The sequence below is a fragment of the Electrona antarctica genome (genome assembly GCF_951216825.1).
Source record: "Electrona antarctica genome assembly, chromosome: 14".
Classification (NCBI taxonomy): Eukaryota; Metazoa; Chordata; class Actinopteri; order Myctophiformes; family Myctophidae; genus Electrona; species Electrona antarctica.
In genome coordinates, this window is record NC_136795.1 from 20,756,659 (window position 1) to 20,772,504 (window position 15,846).

Consider the following 15,846-nt stretch of genomic DNA (forward strand, 5'->3'; position numbering starts at 1 on the left):
TACAATGCAGGTCAATTGAGTCTTAGGACAATTTTAATATAGGACGAACCAAGTCAATCAATACGTTCAGTCAATGCTCATGCAGGGGAGGGAGTCATTCCCTCGGTCGGTCACAGTGACCAGTTATATTATTATTACAATATTGACGAACATTATGCTACTACTGTAGGCAACAATTTAACCACTTGAACCCCAGCTTCCATATTCTGGCAGAAATAGCAGATCTACAAGGTCACAATGCGTAGCGAACGCGACACATTGTGAGCTTGCAGATAGGCAAATTTTCGGCAATTTAACAAATATAGGTCACTATACATGTGAGAAAAACACCCCAAAGAAAGGATTACGATTACAATGAGATACGTAACAATAACTTTATGCCTATCGAAATATCGATTTTAATTAAAATAATCGAGGTGTATTGATATGTAAACAGCAAATATCGTATTGTATCGTTTGACTTTGTATCGTATTGTTTTGCAATGAAAATAATCGGTATTGAATCGTTTTGCAATGTAAATAATCAATTAAGTATACTTGTGCCTTGTATTTAGTAATTTTAAGAAAAAAAGAAAAAAGTTGGGGGAGACAGCTGGGGAGACCAATTCATCGAGCCAGTTTTGATTGTAGCTACTAGACATTCAGGCCACTACGCGGCCCCCACACCTATACGTCTCTGTCAATATGACCGATATATCTGAGTCATAGTGACGGGGGCTTTGTCAGAGTAACTATTGTACCAGTCTGTCTGTGTCCCTTTTGTGCACGTATATGGAGATCTCTATATCTGTCTGTCTACCTGTCTCTCTTTCATGACCATAAATACATCTTTGCATCTGTATGGAGATCCCTGATGTCATCAGTATATGCCCATACTCCATCTATGTCGATGAGCGTGCCGAGTTTGAAGTGGGTCGGTCCCATATATGCATATGACCATATATCGACATAGCGATCGGTTCAGTGGCTCTGGACAACCCGATCTGTTTATGGTTATGTCTGAGTCATAGTGACATGCCTATATATGGGCGTATCTGGTTTGTTATGAGTTATGGTTATGTTATGATTATGAGTCAGAGTGACGTGCCCTTGTTCCGCCCACCCGCCAGCCAGCCCGCCAGCCCATTTTAACATAGGATAACACGACCACATAATTATATTATCATTCACCATGGGTTCATTATGGGGATTGCGTGGGTGGGGGTTTTGGGGTGACAAAAAGGAAGAGTTTATGTTGTGTGTGCAATGAATGGAAACATCATTGAGTGATGAATCCAAAGTGAGAAGTTACACTAGATAAGATACTAGTTGCAATTCCTACATAAAGAATGTTAAAGAGACACACATTTAGGAAAAGTAAAGTCCTTAAAGTGATTGAGTGAGTGAGTGTTGTGAGCTTGTAGAGCAAATGTTTCCGGTGATAGACACCATTATAGGACAAAGTATAAATCAGTTCTCAGAAGTATAAATCAATTTACAATTTAGGCATTTAGCAGAAGCTCTTAATCCAGAGCGACTTACATTAAGCAAGAACAAAAAAGCAGCTTTCCGCTGTCCTAAACCTGTGTGGGCAAGATAGGAATTTCAAGGAAAGCGCATCAACACACCCACGGCCACAGCTCCACCCGCAAATATTATGAGTCGGCAAAATGTATGGGGTTGCGTGGCCGCAAGATACCGTTTACGGACAGTGGAGACCCACTATACAGTATGTGGGAGTATGTGGGTAAGGCATGGAATACAGTACGTCGTTAGGGCCCGAGATCTACAAGCTTGTAGACTGGTTAATTTTGGCAAGCGACGACCAAGTGTAAATGGGTTCTCACTGTGGTTTTGTGCTCTTCAGTGTTGATTTCGTCAACTAAAACTAAAAAAGCAACTACCAACTGCCCTTTTTCACTGATGGAAACTACGGTAAATGAAAACTAGACTATGATGACTAAAACCATGACTAAATATATTGGCGATTTCGTCAACAGATAAAAACTAGACTAAAATGTTAGGGAGGGACTAGTGGAGAAAAGATCCAGTAGACGTAAGGCCAAAATAATCTTTAGTCGACTACATTAACTGTAGATTTAGTCGACTAAAATCTTATGACATTTAGTCGACTCAAACTAGAATAAAACTAAAATATTTTAGATAACTAAAATATGACAAAAACTAAATTTTATTCAAAAGACTAAATCAAAATTTTCTGCCCTTGCTTCTACTCTATAGACTCTATGACGGTGCGCAGGGGAAAGAAGCTGAGCATCTCCATCCAGGAAAACATGGCCATCGACGTGTGCCCTGGCCCCATCCGCCCCATCCGGACCATCTCCGCCTACTTCCCACGGCTGTCCCCCACCTCACCGACGGGCGCCGTGCCCCCCAATGCCACCATCCCAAGCCTCATCCTCAGCCCAGCACCACCCCGGGGTGCAGGACAAGGTTATTATATACTTTACATTTATTATTTCATGTTTTACTTACTATGTATATTAGTTATATAAGTGGGTTTGCTAGTTTAGTTATTTTATTTTTTTATTTTATTTTTTGTTATATGGGGTATTTGTCAAAACAGCCAGGGGGAAGAGTGTTGTGGCGGACCAGTTATAAAATTCACAGCAATCTCATTTGTTCTCCCTATCATAGGTAGGTTTCTCTTTAAGCATACGTAGGTATATTTAACTTTAAGCCTTAATGTAAGTCGCTCTGGATTAAGAGCGTCTGCTAAATGCCTAAATTGTAAATTGTAAATTGTAAGCCTTCATACACTGCTATGAGGGGAGGTTGATGTAATTCTCCGTGCAACATTCTCTGTGCAGCAGAGAATTAAATTTTCGTCTAAAAATGCTTCTTGGCTCTTCAAAGACGAACATAATCTCCATCCTTTTATATCCCGCACTATACAGTGTAATAAAAACGTAATAAAAAAGTGTATTCTGGCACAGCCAAGACATATAAATTATTTAATTTGTATTCGGTGCATATGAAATATAAATTGTCCCTCAAATGCCCCAGCCACTACAGCATCGTTCATGTGAACTACTTTGTCCACGGTCCACGGTCATTGTAATGATCAAAATTACAATAAGCGAGATTTTATTTCCTAGCATGGTTGTGAGCGACTTGCACGGGTTGAATGCAGGCGTCATCCCGGCAGGCATAGGCAGTACAACCATGCAAAGAATCTCACCAACGGTGGTCCTCGATCACCGTCAGTGCTGCGCTTCTCGCAGACAGCGACCAGCGCCGACCACGGTAGAATCCACAATCAGGCAGCCGTGGTCATCCAAAACCAAAGTTATCAGTGGTTCTCAACGTTCAGGCCATGACTCCCAAAATAATCATACTTGAACTGGGGACCCCGACCCAGACAAGCACTTGGAATTATAGGAGTTGAGGCATTACATATAGTTCAACTCGGTTCCACAGATACATATTGGATCTAAGCTGCTTCTTTTCACCTGACAGAGGGGAATTTCCCTGGCCGGACGTAGCGCGTGGAAGGAACACGTTATTCCGACCAGTTCCTTTCCCCTCCATCAGGCGCCCCGGCTGGCCAGGGGGAGGTAGTTTTAGAGACCAGGATTACTGCATGTTTTTGTGAGGGTACCTATACCCTAGGGGACACGGGGAGAACATGCAAACTCCACACAGAAAGGTGGTGACTCACTATAGCGACTTCCACCATTTCAACAAATAAGCACATACAACCCACTTCACATGAACGGTATTGATGTAACCAGGAGATTTGGTGGGGATTCTGTCGGATCCTCAGAGTTCTCTCCTGCTGCTGCTGCTGGATTTCACCCCACCCAGACCAGGCGCTACATAGCGATTCTCATAATTTCAATAAATAATCATGAACATACTATTTCACATGAACAATGTCGGTAAAACTAACATATTTTAGGGGAAATGTATATTATACATTGCATCGCGTTTTCATTGTGAAACTGCTGCGGTTGAACACACCGTCACACCCTCCCACTATTGGCTAAAAGTTTAAAACCCCCGAGGCGTCCCGGCTGTAAACACTAGTGGAACACCCAGAGGGAGCCAAAGGGAGAGTGTGTGTCTGCCCGTCGGCGGGCTGCCGGGGTAGGTAAGCGCCCCTGGCTCCCCGGAGGTGCTGGGCTTCTCCCCCCTCTCCCTAGAGAGGGGAGAGAACCATGAAGGAAAACACCCCAGAGAGGATGCTAGAGGGAAAAAGGCCAATTCAAACTATATATATATTTTTTTAAATTTTAGCTTAAAAAAGTTGTCTATACGACCTTTAACTCTAATAACCGTGCACAGGAAGCCACCTCCTTCTGCCGGACTTGATGCCCTACGGCGGGACAGCGGGTGGGGCCAGCAGCGTGGACGTGATATCGGTGGAGGTCCCCAGCTCCGACAGCGATGACTGCAGTGAGACACAGCCTGCCTGTCGGAATGTGTAGGCTATGTGTGTTTGTGGTGTGTATGTGTGTGTCTTGTTGTGTGCATGCGTGTGGGAGCCGTCTATATAGACCGCCGAAGTGTGTCGTCATTTTGTTCCTCAGATAAGGGATCCTGGAGGTGATCCCCCCTTTCGGCCAGTGCCGACTGGACAAAGCTGGACAAATTGTCAAGTATTATAAGAAAAATCACACCCGTGTGAACTGAGTGGTGTAAGGTTTTATATAGCATGATCAGCTGTGGTCTGACGTAATGTCTGACGTAATGAAATCACACAAAATATGTTAAGTAAAAAAAGCTATCATTTTTGATAAATGTATGTATCACACCCGGATGTGATTTCACAACTGGCTGTTTTTGCGCAGAGAAAATGACCACGGTTGCTACGGTCATCCAGTTCACCCGGGTGTGATTTAATTACGTCAGAAATTATTTTGAACATAGCAACCATGCTCATTTTTTTATGCACACAAAAGCCAGTTGTAGGAGTGGTTTACACCACTCAACAACAAAAGCCAGTTGTAGGAGTGGTTTACACCACTCAAAAAGGCAAGAATGTAGCTAATCTATAACTGATCTCGCCAATGCGAGATGTTGTGAGCTTGTCGATTGGCTATTTTCACAATATTTGTCGGTGCAACCTGTCCTGGGTTAAAACTAAAAGTGCTTTGTTAAAAGGTTAAAGCTCTATTTTCTGGTAGTTATCATTATTATAGAGTTTTTCTCCATCTCTCTGGCTCTTAAACAGAAAATGCCTTTTCAGGTGGGTTGTCAATTTCAGTCAATCAGGAGAGCGTACCCATTTATCAGCTTCAATTTAGTTCCATTTCAATGTTCCCATTACAATTGGGTCTGCTTATTAAATTGTGTCATCACTTCCAATTTCACATATCCTGTGTGAGTAATTTATCCTGACTGGATAAAGAACTCACACAGGATATATGAATTTCCTGTTTACTAAAGAGCTGGAGTGACTGGAGAGAATTTGGACTGCAATTTGCAGTGCAATGTTTGGACTGTTTTTCTGTTTGGATGTATGGGCTGTCAAGGCCAGAACGTTGTTTTTTTGCCACTCCCGTCAGTTCCCGCATAACTTCTGGCTAGGATGATGTCATGGTAGAAATAGACTGGCCTGGACTCCATATTTGGGCATGGCTGACACGTAACTCCATATGGGTATAAAAGGGACACATTACAGGGAGACGGATAATACAAGAGGACAATCGAGTTGTCATTGAGTTTGTCACTCATACACGTGAAGGCACCAGTGAATTGTTAAAACACATGACGAGCCACAACACACGCTACTGCCTCAAAATGCTTCAGAATAACGGACAGATTCCTTCAGCAGCTGGTCAGCAAATAACCAATGCTGTAACCAGCCAGGAACAAGGAGACAGAGATGAAGCAGTATCTTACAGTTGTCAACAGCTTGCCAAGATTTTAGCTCAGCCAGCAGGTGAAGTAAAGACTACCACCCCGGAGAGAGGAGAAGAGCCTTTCCTTTGTAAACTCTGTGACAAGAGCTACAGTCAGCTAGCTTCACTAAAGAGACATCGGCGAGCCCACACCGGAGAAAAGCCCTTCCCTTGTAAACTCTGCGATAAGACTTTCGGTGATTCAAGTACACTGGAGAGACACCAGCTTGTCCACACCGGAGAAAAACGTTTTCACTGTGAACAGTGTGACAAAAGTTTCAGTCGGTTAGATAAACTGAAGGCACATCAGTGTCGACACACCGGAGAAGAACCTTTCCGGTGTGAAGATTGTGACAAGGGTTTTACCCGGTTAGATAAATTGAAGGGACATCGACGTATCCACAGTGGGGAAGAACCTGTCAACTGCAAGCCACATGACAAGAGTTTTACACCGACGGACACATCGAAAGGACGCCAGCCTCTCCACACTGGAGAAAAGGATTTCCGCTGCAAAACTTGTGACAGGAATTTCAGCGACTTGAGTAAGCTGAAGAGGCACGAGCCCATTCACACCGGAGAAAGACCTTTCCCCTGCACACAGTGCGACAAGACTTTCAGACGGTCGGATCACCTGAAGTCACACCAGCAAAGTGTCCACCCTGGACTAAAACCTTCCCTGAAGTCACACCAGCAATGTGTCCACCCTGGACTGAAACCTTCCCTGAAGTCACACCAGCAAAGTGTCCAGCCTGAACAAAAACCTTCCCTGAAGTCACACCAGCAAAGTGTCCAGCCTGGACAAAAACCTTCCCTGAAGTCACGCCAGCAAAGTGTCCAGTCTGAACAAAAACCTTCCCTGAAGTCACGCCAGCAAAGTGTCCAGTCTGAACAAAAACCTTCCCTGAAGTCACGCCAGCAACATGTCCAGCCTGGACAAAAACCTTCCCTGAAGTCACACAAGCAACGTGTTCATCCCGCTGGACTAAAACCTTCCCTGAAGTCACACCAGCAATGTTTTCACCCTGGACAAAAACCCTCCCACTGCCAACGCTTCGAGAAGAGTGTCGATGAGTTATGTCACTCGAACACACGCCGGCTTCTTCGTGCTGTAGAAAAACCTTTCCACTGCAAACTGTGCGATCAGAGTTTCAATAAGTTCACGGCCATGCTAATGCATAGATATTACAGAAAGTGCACCTAAAGAAATTATGTTTTTGTCTGGCTTTCAGACTTGATGTCATGTGACAGCCAAGTCTGGACTTTTAATGTTTGTCTTATTCATGTTCCCCAGAAATAGGAAAGCCCCAAAATCAATATGCCCCCTAAAAATCAGCATGCCACCCTGTGAAGTCATGTGGAAGCCATGTCTATAATATAATAATATAATAAACGTATTACTTGCACGAGCATAGCGCGCAAGTACTGTAATCGCCTGCGTATGTCGGTGGCGTCGCTCTGCCAATCAGGGATTGTGTATGTTTGGTGCACAAGTAGGCCATTCATAGCCAACTTGTGTGCAAAGAGAAAGTTAGCAGCATTAGTTTGCCTAGTGCATTTAGTTTGTATAGCACTTTTCAAAAAAGTGCTTCACATACAGTACATAAACAGGCAATTCAAATCAACAAATTAACAAAAGAAAAGGAGCAATATTAAAAAAAAGCAGAAACTAGATGCTAGTTAAAAGCCTTTCTATAATAATGAGTTTTAAAAAATATTTTAAAAGTGGACACAGAAGTTGTCCGTCTAATTTCCAGTGGTAGTTGGTTCCACAGTAATGGAGCCCTAGCAGCGAAAGCCCTAGCTATTACCTTCCATCACCTTTGTGTTTGGTCTGCTGATCTAAGATTAAACCCTAGCTATTACCTTCCATCACCTTTGTGTTTGGTCTGCTGATCTAAGATTAAACCCTAGCTATTACCTTCCATCACCTTTGTGTTTGGTCTGCTGATCTAAAGCCCTAGCTATTACCTTCCATCACCTTTGTGTTTGGTCTGCTGATCTAAGATTAAACCCTAGCTATTACCTTCCATCACCTTTGTGTTTGGTCTGCTGATCTAAGATTAAACCCTAGCTATTACCTTCCCTTACCTTTGTGTTTGGTCTGCTGATCTAAGATTACGGGTAGGAGGGGACAGGAGGTCAGAAATATAAACAGGTGCCAGTCCATTTAGTGATTTAAAAACAAACAAGTTAACTTAAAATCAATTCTGAACACAACTGGTATCCAGTGAAGTGAGGCAAGAACAGGAGTAATGTGGTCATATCTCCTGTTTTTTGTAAGAACTGTAGCTGCTGTATTTTGAACAAGTTGAAGGCGATTAGAAATATTGAAACATTGAAGGTTGCTGCACTCTGTATTCTACCGTGAGCCAACCCAGACAACACATTGAGCTGTTATACTGCTTAGCATGTATACATTTGCATAGACACCATCGGGTTGCTTCAGGTCGTCACTTTGAATCACTAGATTGTCTACAACGAGCGATAACTGTAAATGATACAGTCGTCCTTGTTTCCAGGACAGAGTGGCAGTTGAGCATGCGTCCCAAAGCGCTTCTGTCAACATCTCATTACTGTGGGGTTGAGATCTCACTCATGATTACGACTCACCGTAGACCAAAGATTAATTGCAATTCAACATGTCTACATATTTACATAAACTCATTAAAACAGGTCATTTTGCAAGTGTCATTTGATGAATTACCTTTCAGCTATAAATAATAAATGGTTTGTTATATTATATATATATATATATATACATACGTATATATACGTATATATATATACACACGTATATACGTATATATATACTGTATGATGTGATATAGGATCATTTAGTCTTTTGTTTATTATTGCAAAATAGATCATACAATTTAGTTGAATATTGCAGTTGCCTAGGTAGTCAGTCACTGCATGTTGTAAAAAGAAAAATCACACTTGTGTGAAGTGAGGGGCGCTCTTATCATGATACATCACATTCCGTGCTCAGCCAAAAATCATCACTATGTGGTACACACAAACACAAAGCTGGGCATAGGAGGGCCTAGCGCCCCTCAAAAATAGAAAAAAGGGTCTCACTGAAGCAATGAAGCAAAGCAAGTGAAACGCAAGGCTACTCACTTTGCTATCAATCTGGTTTCGAGAGGATACGGAAATGGCCTGTGCTGTGTGTGCATCTGTGCATGTAGTACTTGTACGTGTGTTTGGGGGAAAAAACAGCAGCCATGGGGGATGTACAGAATTAGAATTAGGGGAAGTCATTTAGTATATAATTTAAGGTAGAACGTGTGCTAAGGTATATACATCAGTTTGCACACATATACATCAGAGTTGGGGTGTTTGGTTGGAATTGAAAAACAACATGAAATGTTAATTTGTTCATTTGTTGTTTGTGTAAAGCCTTGCCATGCTATATTGAAGATTACCAGACGGATCCACAGTCATCCGATTTAAGCCTGCGCACACCGCCACCAGCCAATTAATTTTCCTGCTCACTGCGATTCTATTGTCAAATTACAGAAAATAACTGAGTGTGTCTGCAATTATTCATCACATGTAGAAAAAAAACTGGTTGATAACCAAATTTGCGACCATTCATAATCAATTCTGCACTTTATTTTGACAACATATCATGTACTACTTGAAATACTACTGCACTTTATAATTTACTTTAGTATACATATATTGCCCTCTAAAATGCAATTGTAGTGCAATAGTATATAGAATAGAACAGAATGTGTATGCTTTGTTTTAACTGTGGATGTGATGTTACAGGGTCTGTGAATAAATTACTTAATCCATTGTTTTAATGTAGCTGAATTGTTGATTGAAGTTGAGATCCAGGCATTTGTCCATATCATCCAGTCATTTATTGGTCACTCGGTTACATCAAATATGACACTCCTCGTTCTGGTTACAGCAGGTGAAGGCAGAAGATGGCAAAGGCCTTCCTGTCCATAGAAGGCTGATAGATAGAATAGAGGTTGGCCTATAGTATAGAGGGGAGAGTTTGTGCCTGTGTGTTTGTTTCTATCTGTAAGGGAGGGGACACACACACACTGAGGAGACCTTTTGGTCTCTGTGGCATGGATGCTAGTGAGGATTTTTGGTGGCTTGGTTATTGTGATTTGGGGTGGCCTATAGTAATATGTTTCTGTAGTATTTGAGTAGTAGTATTTCTGAAACATGTCATGTTTCGGAGGGGGGGCGTAATATAAAGTGGGGCAGTCTAGCCTATTGTGGTCAATAAATCAGAAGTAAATTGGGGATTTAATTTAAGTTTAATTTATATTGGCTTTAATTTGGGGTACAAGCAAAATTCGGAATGTAATATGAGAATAAATCTCTCTTTGGAAATTATCACGTTAGTATATTTCATATATCCTTTGTACAATGGACCTATAGCTAAGACCCGGCCTCTCCCACTTAGACACTCCCACTTGGACACTTTCCAGCCGGGCTCATTCATTCCAATGTAAATATCATGGATCTTACACATTAAATACTGGTTCATTTTTGGAACCAGACCTTCAAAGTCTCTTCCAAATCCGTCAACAAGGCCTGCCATATGCACTGGAAAAATATGTGCGTGGCATTTCTTTTTTAAAACAGTGTTTTATCATAGAAAACTATTGGTGGAGAGGTTTGTCTAACCCATGTTATGCTTAGCTGTGATTGGACCATAGCAGTTTGGGGAGGGGCTTAGCTATAGGTCAATTAGGTAGTTAAAGGTAAGGTATATTCAGTGATTTCACTTAATTCAAATATCACTTTTTTTTTGTTTTGTTGTGATAATCCTCCCTACTATAGAGTGTGCTGACCATATAAGGAGTTCCTCCCTGTCCCCAGTTAACCCCTGGGGTCGAAAAACCTTAGGTTTCGTTTTATAGGTGGCCCAGCCTTCATCCAATCATATTAAAGAGGGGCCTTCCACCAATCATGATCGAGCGGGGACGGGCCTTAGTGTGCGTACATGTGCATATCTTGTTACCGGGGCAGACCGGGGGTTATCCAAATCACCCAAATCACTGAATGCTCCTTTAATTAAGTTAATTTTTTAAACTTTGCATGAGTAATTTTACTCTATAGGGACAAAAACAAACAGTCACTGTTGCTTTGAGTAATTAGTTGGGTGTGAGTGTGCGTCGGTGAATTAAGGGGGTCTCTTCCCCTCAGTCACTGACTTTGTTCACAGCTGCTAGCCTCTAAAAATTTCTGCACCTTTTAAGTTGCAGACTGTCAGTAGTTCTGAATGTCTTTCTTTATTTCCTTTATGGATGGTGATGAGAGATAAAATATTGTATGATTTCTCTGGAGTGAGACAGAAGTGTTCCTTCTGCAGCCTGGGGCCCAGTTATATGCAAATAGTCTTTATCTCAACGAGAGGAAAACTGAATACGTAAACATATGCAAATCCAACAATAACCACATTATAAAAACACTTAACAACACTCCTCTGAAACGGGTTGATGACTACAAGTATTTGGGTTCATATATATATCTTCTTCCCAAAAAGACTTTCAAACTAGGAAGGGTATGGCCTGGTCAGCCTGCAATGACATGCATAAGATTTGGTCATCCCAGCTTAGTAAGATGTTAAAAGTAAAAATATTTAGGACGACCGTTGAGCCGATTCTAATCTATGGCTCCGAGACATGGACACTTTCAAAGAAACAAGAGAATCGGGTTGGATGGCACTTACACCCGCCTTCTAATGAGAGCACAAAATCTGTCTTGGAAGAGCCACCCATCGACTAATCTAATATACAGCAACCTTCCCCGTGTTTCTTCACTGGTCCGATCCAGAAGAGCGCAGTTTGCCAGCCACTGCTACAGAGCTGACAATGAGGTTATATCTTCCCTTCTTCTCTGGAGTCCTGCCTCAGGGCGGACCAGAGGTAGAAAGCTGTCGTTCGCTAGGGACACATGGTTCAGTAGGCAAGAACTGGGGGTGGCAAAGAAGGACCGGTGCTTCAGTAGGCAGGAACTGGGGGTGGCAATGAAGGACCGGGAAGTCTGGCGTAGCATTGTGGAATCCATGATCTCGACCGCGGTCGAAAAATGATGATATGCAAATGAGTATGTGTGAATGAGAGGAGATGCAGCATGACACAGTGTGATGCTATGTGAGAGCTTATGACAGTGAGACTATCTTTGTATTTATTTAGTAGTTATGATGGCTTTTAAGGACACATGGATAACCCCAGTGGACATTGTGCACAAGAAATACCCTTCACCAATCTAATGAGATTTTATAGGTTTTGTAAAGAGGGACAAAGTTTGAGGGAAGACCTTAATCACAGTGATGATACTATTATGACTACGGTTGCACCGTACCATTTAACTCAAAAAAATCCTATTCCCTCCGAGTCTGTGCCACAGTACACCAGGAGTAACACTGAGCCACTAACAGGTGTTGAAGCTGTGCATGTTCTGCATTCGTCCAGTGAAGACTCTGGCTTGAGCAGTACTTTGTATGGCTACGATCTACACATTCTGAAGGTACTGGCTGAAGAGGAGCAGAGACTAAGGACTGCCGCTGGTTTCAACGTGGACAGCCAGCGTACCTATACTCGGGACTAGACAGCAACATAGACTCGGCAAAGTCTGAGGTGAACTTTCATGACAGCGGTGACGTGTTGAGGACATTTAAGCGACAGCCAGCAGATCTTGGTGACACCGGACGCTCTATTAAAGATGTGCTGAAATATGTCCGCGGAAGGAAGGAGGACTTGATCAGTGAATTGACGGAATCAACGAGGAGACACAGGCAGCATCTGCGTATGATAAAGACACAGTTGACTGAACGTTCTATGAAAGACATGAGTATTGACTTGATGACAACAACCATAGGCAGCTTGCCCTGACATGGACGTGAACACTGACTCTGACACTCATAAATAACCACCTACAGCACACATGGGGTCCACACCTGGCTGGCCCTTGGGCTTTCTCTGATAACAGCCAGATATTGCAGGCTGCCTGTAACACATTTGTTATGCAAATAGACATTCAGCTTTAAGTTGTTACTTAACTGAGTGCGGTTAGGGGAGAGATGGTGACCTAAACTCTAGAAGTTAAAGTTAGATGATCAGTATGACATAATTGGGAGGCATAAACTGTCTATACATCAGACGTAAAATAGTATATTTGCTAAATCCATTTACACACACACACACACACACACACACACACACACACACACACACACACACACACACACACACACACACACACACACACACACACACACACACACACACACACACACACACACACACACACACACACACACACACACACACACACACACACAGCATCCAAGAGATCAGAGAATACCACCCACCAAATGTCAACGTCCAGGTGCAAAAAAGCACCCTTGTGTCAGCAGTAGGGGTCAAACCTTTCAAATGTTACTCTAAAGTTAACTTGTCATTTAAGGGTATTAACCAGAAGTGACAACTCTGTCTCCATCAGCCTCAATGATTTACAAAAACGCATTTATCTCAGATTATTTTCCTAGATTGCATTTTCAGTCAAAACAAGCTTTATTCACGGCCCATAACTAAATAATCGATCATTGTGTTTACAAAAATGTATTTTCCGGGTAAAAGAAAATACGATCACTTGCCAGTTTACACAGCCGTTGTTTACTTCCGGGTCACGTCTCGGGACCCGTGGGCCTTCAAGGGTCTTCACTGTAAAAACGCTGGCAGTAGCGGCGGAAGCATTCATTATACCTGGCAGTCAATGTAGTAAGACCTTGAGGCCGATTCTACAAATACCTTCTAAAATCAGTAGTTTTTACGCTACCAAGATTTGTTCAAAAATAGCAGATCGTCTGCAATTTTTGAATAGCCAATGCTATGTGAAAGGAGGGACATCCGCACACTGCCACTTGCTGGGTTCAGAGATTTTTATTAAAGCAAAGCAACGTTTCGGTCTTGCGACCTTCCTCAGGCCTGAGGAAGGTCGCAAGACCGAAACGTTGCTTTAATAAAAATCTCTGAACCCAGCAAGTGGCAGTGTGCGGATGTCCCTCCTTTCACATTGTATATGCCTCGTCATCATCGCACCTGCTCCAAACCTACCGGGTGTGCGGAAGTCATCTCTCTATGAATAGCCAATGCTAAAATCTAAAATGTGGAAGAGCCACTAGGCTCGAAACATCTTTTAGTTCCATGAAGCATATGTAAAAATGTGGCCTACTTGGGCAGTTTGGCTGTCAACTTCACTTCCTAGCAATTATTTCTCTGTATCGAGACGAGGAGTTTAGGAAGCCGAGACGGAGAGAGAATAATGAGACAGAAGGAAGATACTGGCGGCATTATAACCATGTGAACCATGAACAATGGCTGCTTAGAACTGCTTACCTGTTGTTGACACTTGCAACATGATGTATTAGTCATGTCCACACTAATGCTATTGTCAAGTGGTGTGGCCATGTGTACAGGTAGGCTATACGTTGGCCTTAACCGGGAAAAGCATCTCTGTCATTTAGATTTCTTTGGCTATTCAAAAATAGCAGATATTCAAGCGTGTAGATCTGCTATTTTTGATGGATTTGAGAATATTTTAAAGCAAACATTTTTAATTCAAATCATTGCTATTGGGGGAAGAAATGATTTTGAGATGAGGGTCCACGGCCAAATACATATGTTATTTTGAGATGAGGGTCCAGTGGGTCCACGGCCAAATACATATAATGTTATTTTGAGATGAGGGTCCAGTGGGTCCACGGCCAAATACATATAATGTTATTTTGAGATGAGGGTCCAGTGGGTCCACGGCCAAATACATATAATGTTGGGGGTCCTTGGCATGAAAAGGTTTGAGCACCACTGATATAGCAACATACATATTTCAGAAAACTGTTAGGATTTAGAAGACATTTGTAGAATCAGCCTCAGGTCTTAATAGGCTAAAAGTAGATTTAAATTTGGCAGGGTTACTTCCTCCATGTGACACTAGAAATCTGTAGTGTAGAAAGCATTTTTTATACTTTTTTGATGTAACACCATTTAAATATGTTGCCATCATGCATACTGTATGTTGTAATCTGGGTTCACATGTTGGATATACATGTATATGATTATTATCGCTGGCCGGTGGAAACCGGTTGAATATGTAAAACACACAGACAGACTTAACCACTTGTTTCAACCTGTGTATTTATTTATTTTTACACAAAGTTATTATTTTTGTGGATCCATTTCCAAGAAAGACTAAAAAGGTGAAACGTGGCGAAACATGGTTTCTTCCCGACAGCGACAATGGACCTAAACCATGTGCATGCGCATGTATCGGAGCTCCAGTTAATTTGCTTGCACCTCACTTTTAAGAGGATTTTCCGTGTTGGCGTGTTGACAAGTGATGTGCCGTGTTGAGAATGATGTGACAGCTGTTGGTACAGTAAAGGGGATTTGCATCCTGTGTGTTTGGCCAGCTTTATGCCTGTCATCCCACTGCATGCTTTCAATCCAATGAGACACATTCTTTTTCTGAGGGAGGCATTTAGGCTATGTTGTCTTCTGATGTGACGAGATCACGGAAATCTGTGTTCATTCATGGCACTCATGTGTGGAAGGCTTTTCTTTATTTTCCTTCCCCTGATTCATGCTAATGTCCTTGATGTCTTTGATGTGTTCTAAGCCAGTGGTTCTCAAAGTGGTGTCCGGGGACCCGAAAGGGGGTCTTTGAGGTGGTTCCAGGGGGTCCCCAGCTAAATGTATGGAACCAAAGGGACCTATGTAACTCTTAGAGCGTAGACATGGGACCAAATGGACCCCAGCAGGTGCATTTAGTTCCATTTATACGCTATAAGCGTTAATGGGAGTCCGAGTGCGACATTTAAACATTTGAGAACCAGTGTTGTAAGCTTTCTATGTGTTGCCTTTGCCATCTCTCTAGCTGCCTTGGGGACGCTGGAGTTTGAGCTGCACTATGATCAGAGCTCCAGCGAGCTGCGATGCACCATACTCAGGGCCAAGGTGAGTGAGCT

The 15,846-nt window shown here is 42.4% G+C and overlaps 1 protein-coding gene across 1 annotated transcript in view; it reads left to right on the forward strand.

The window, feature by feature from the left end:
- Nucleotides 1-2,225: 2,225 nt before the first annotated feature.
- Nucleotides 2,226-15,846, forward strand: part of doc2a (double C2-like domains, alpha) — a gene marked incomplete at both ends in the record, with an annotated part of 67,070 nt that continues 53,449 nt past the window's right edge. Inside the window, 3 exons of the mRNA XM_079519720.1 lie at nt 2,226-2,433; nt 4,288-4,398; nt 15,756-15,835. Of these exons, the coding sequence (XP_079375846.1) occupies nt 2,226-2,433; nt 4,288-4,398; nt 15,756-15,835 (399 nt within the window). The remainder of the gene's footprint in view (nt 2,434-4,287; nt 4,399-15,755; nt 15,836-15,846) is intronic.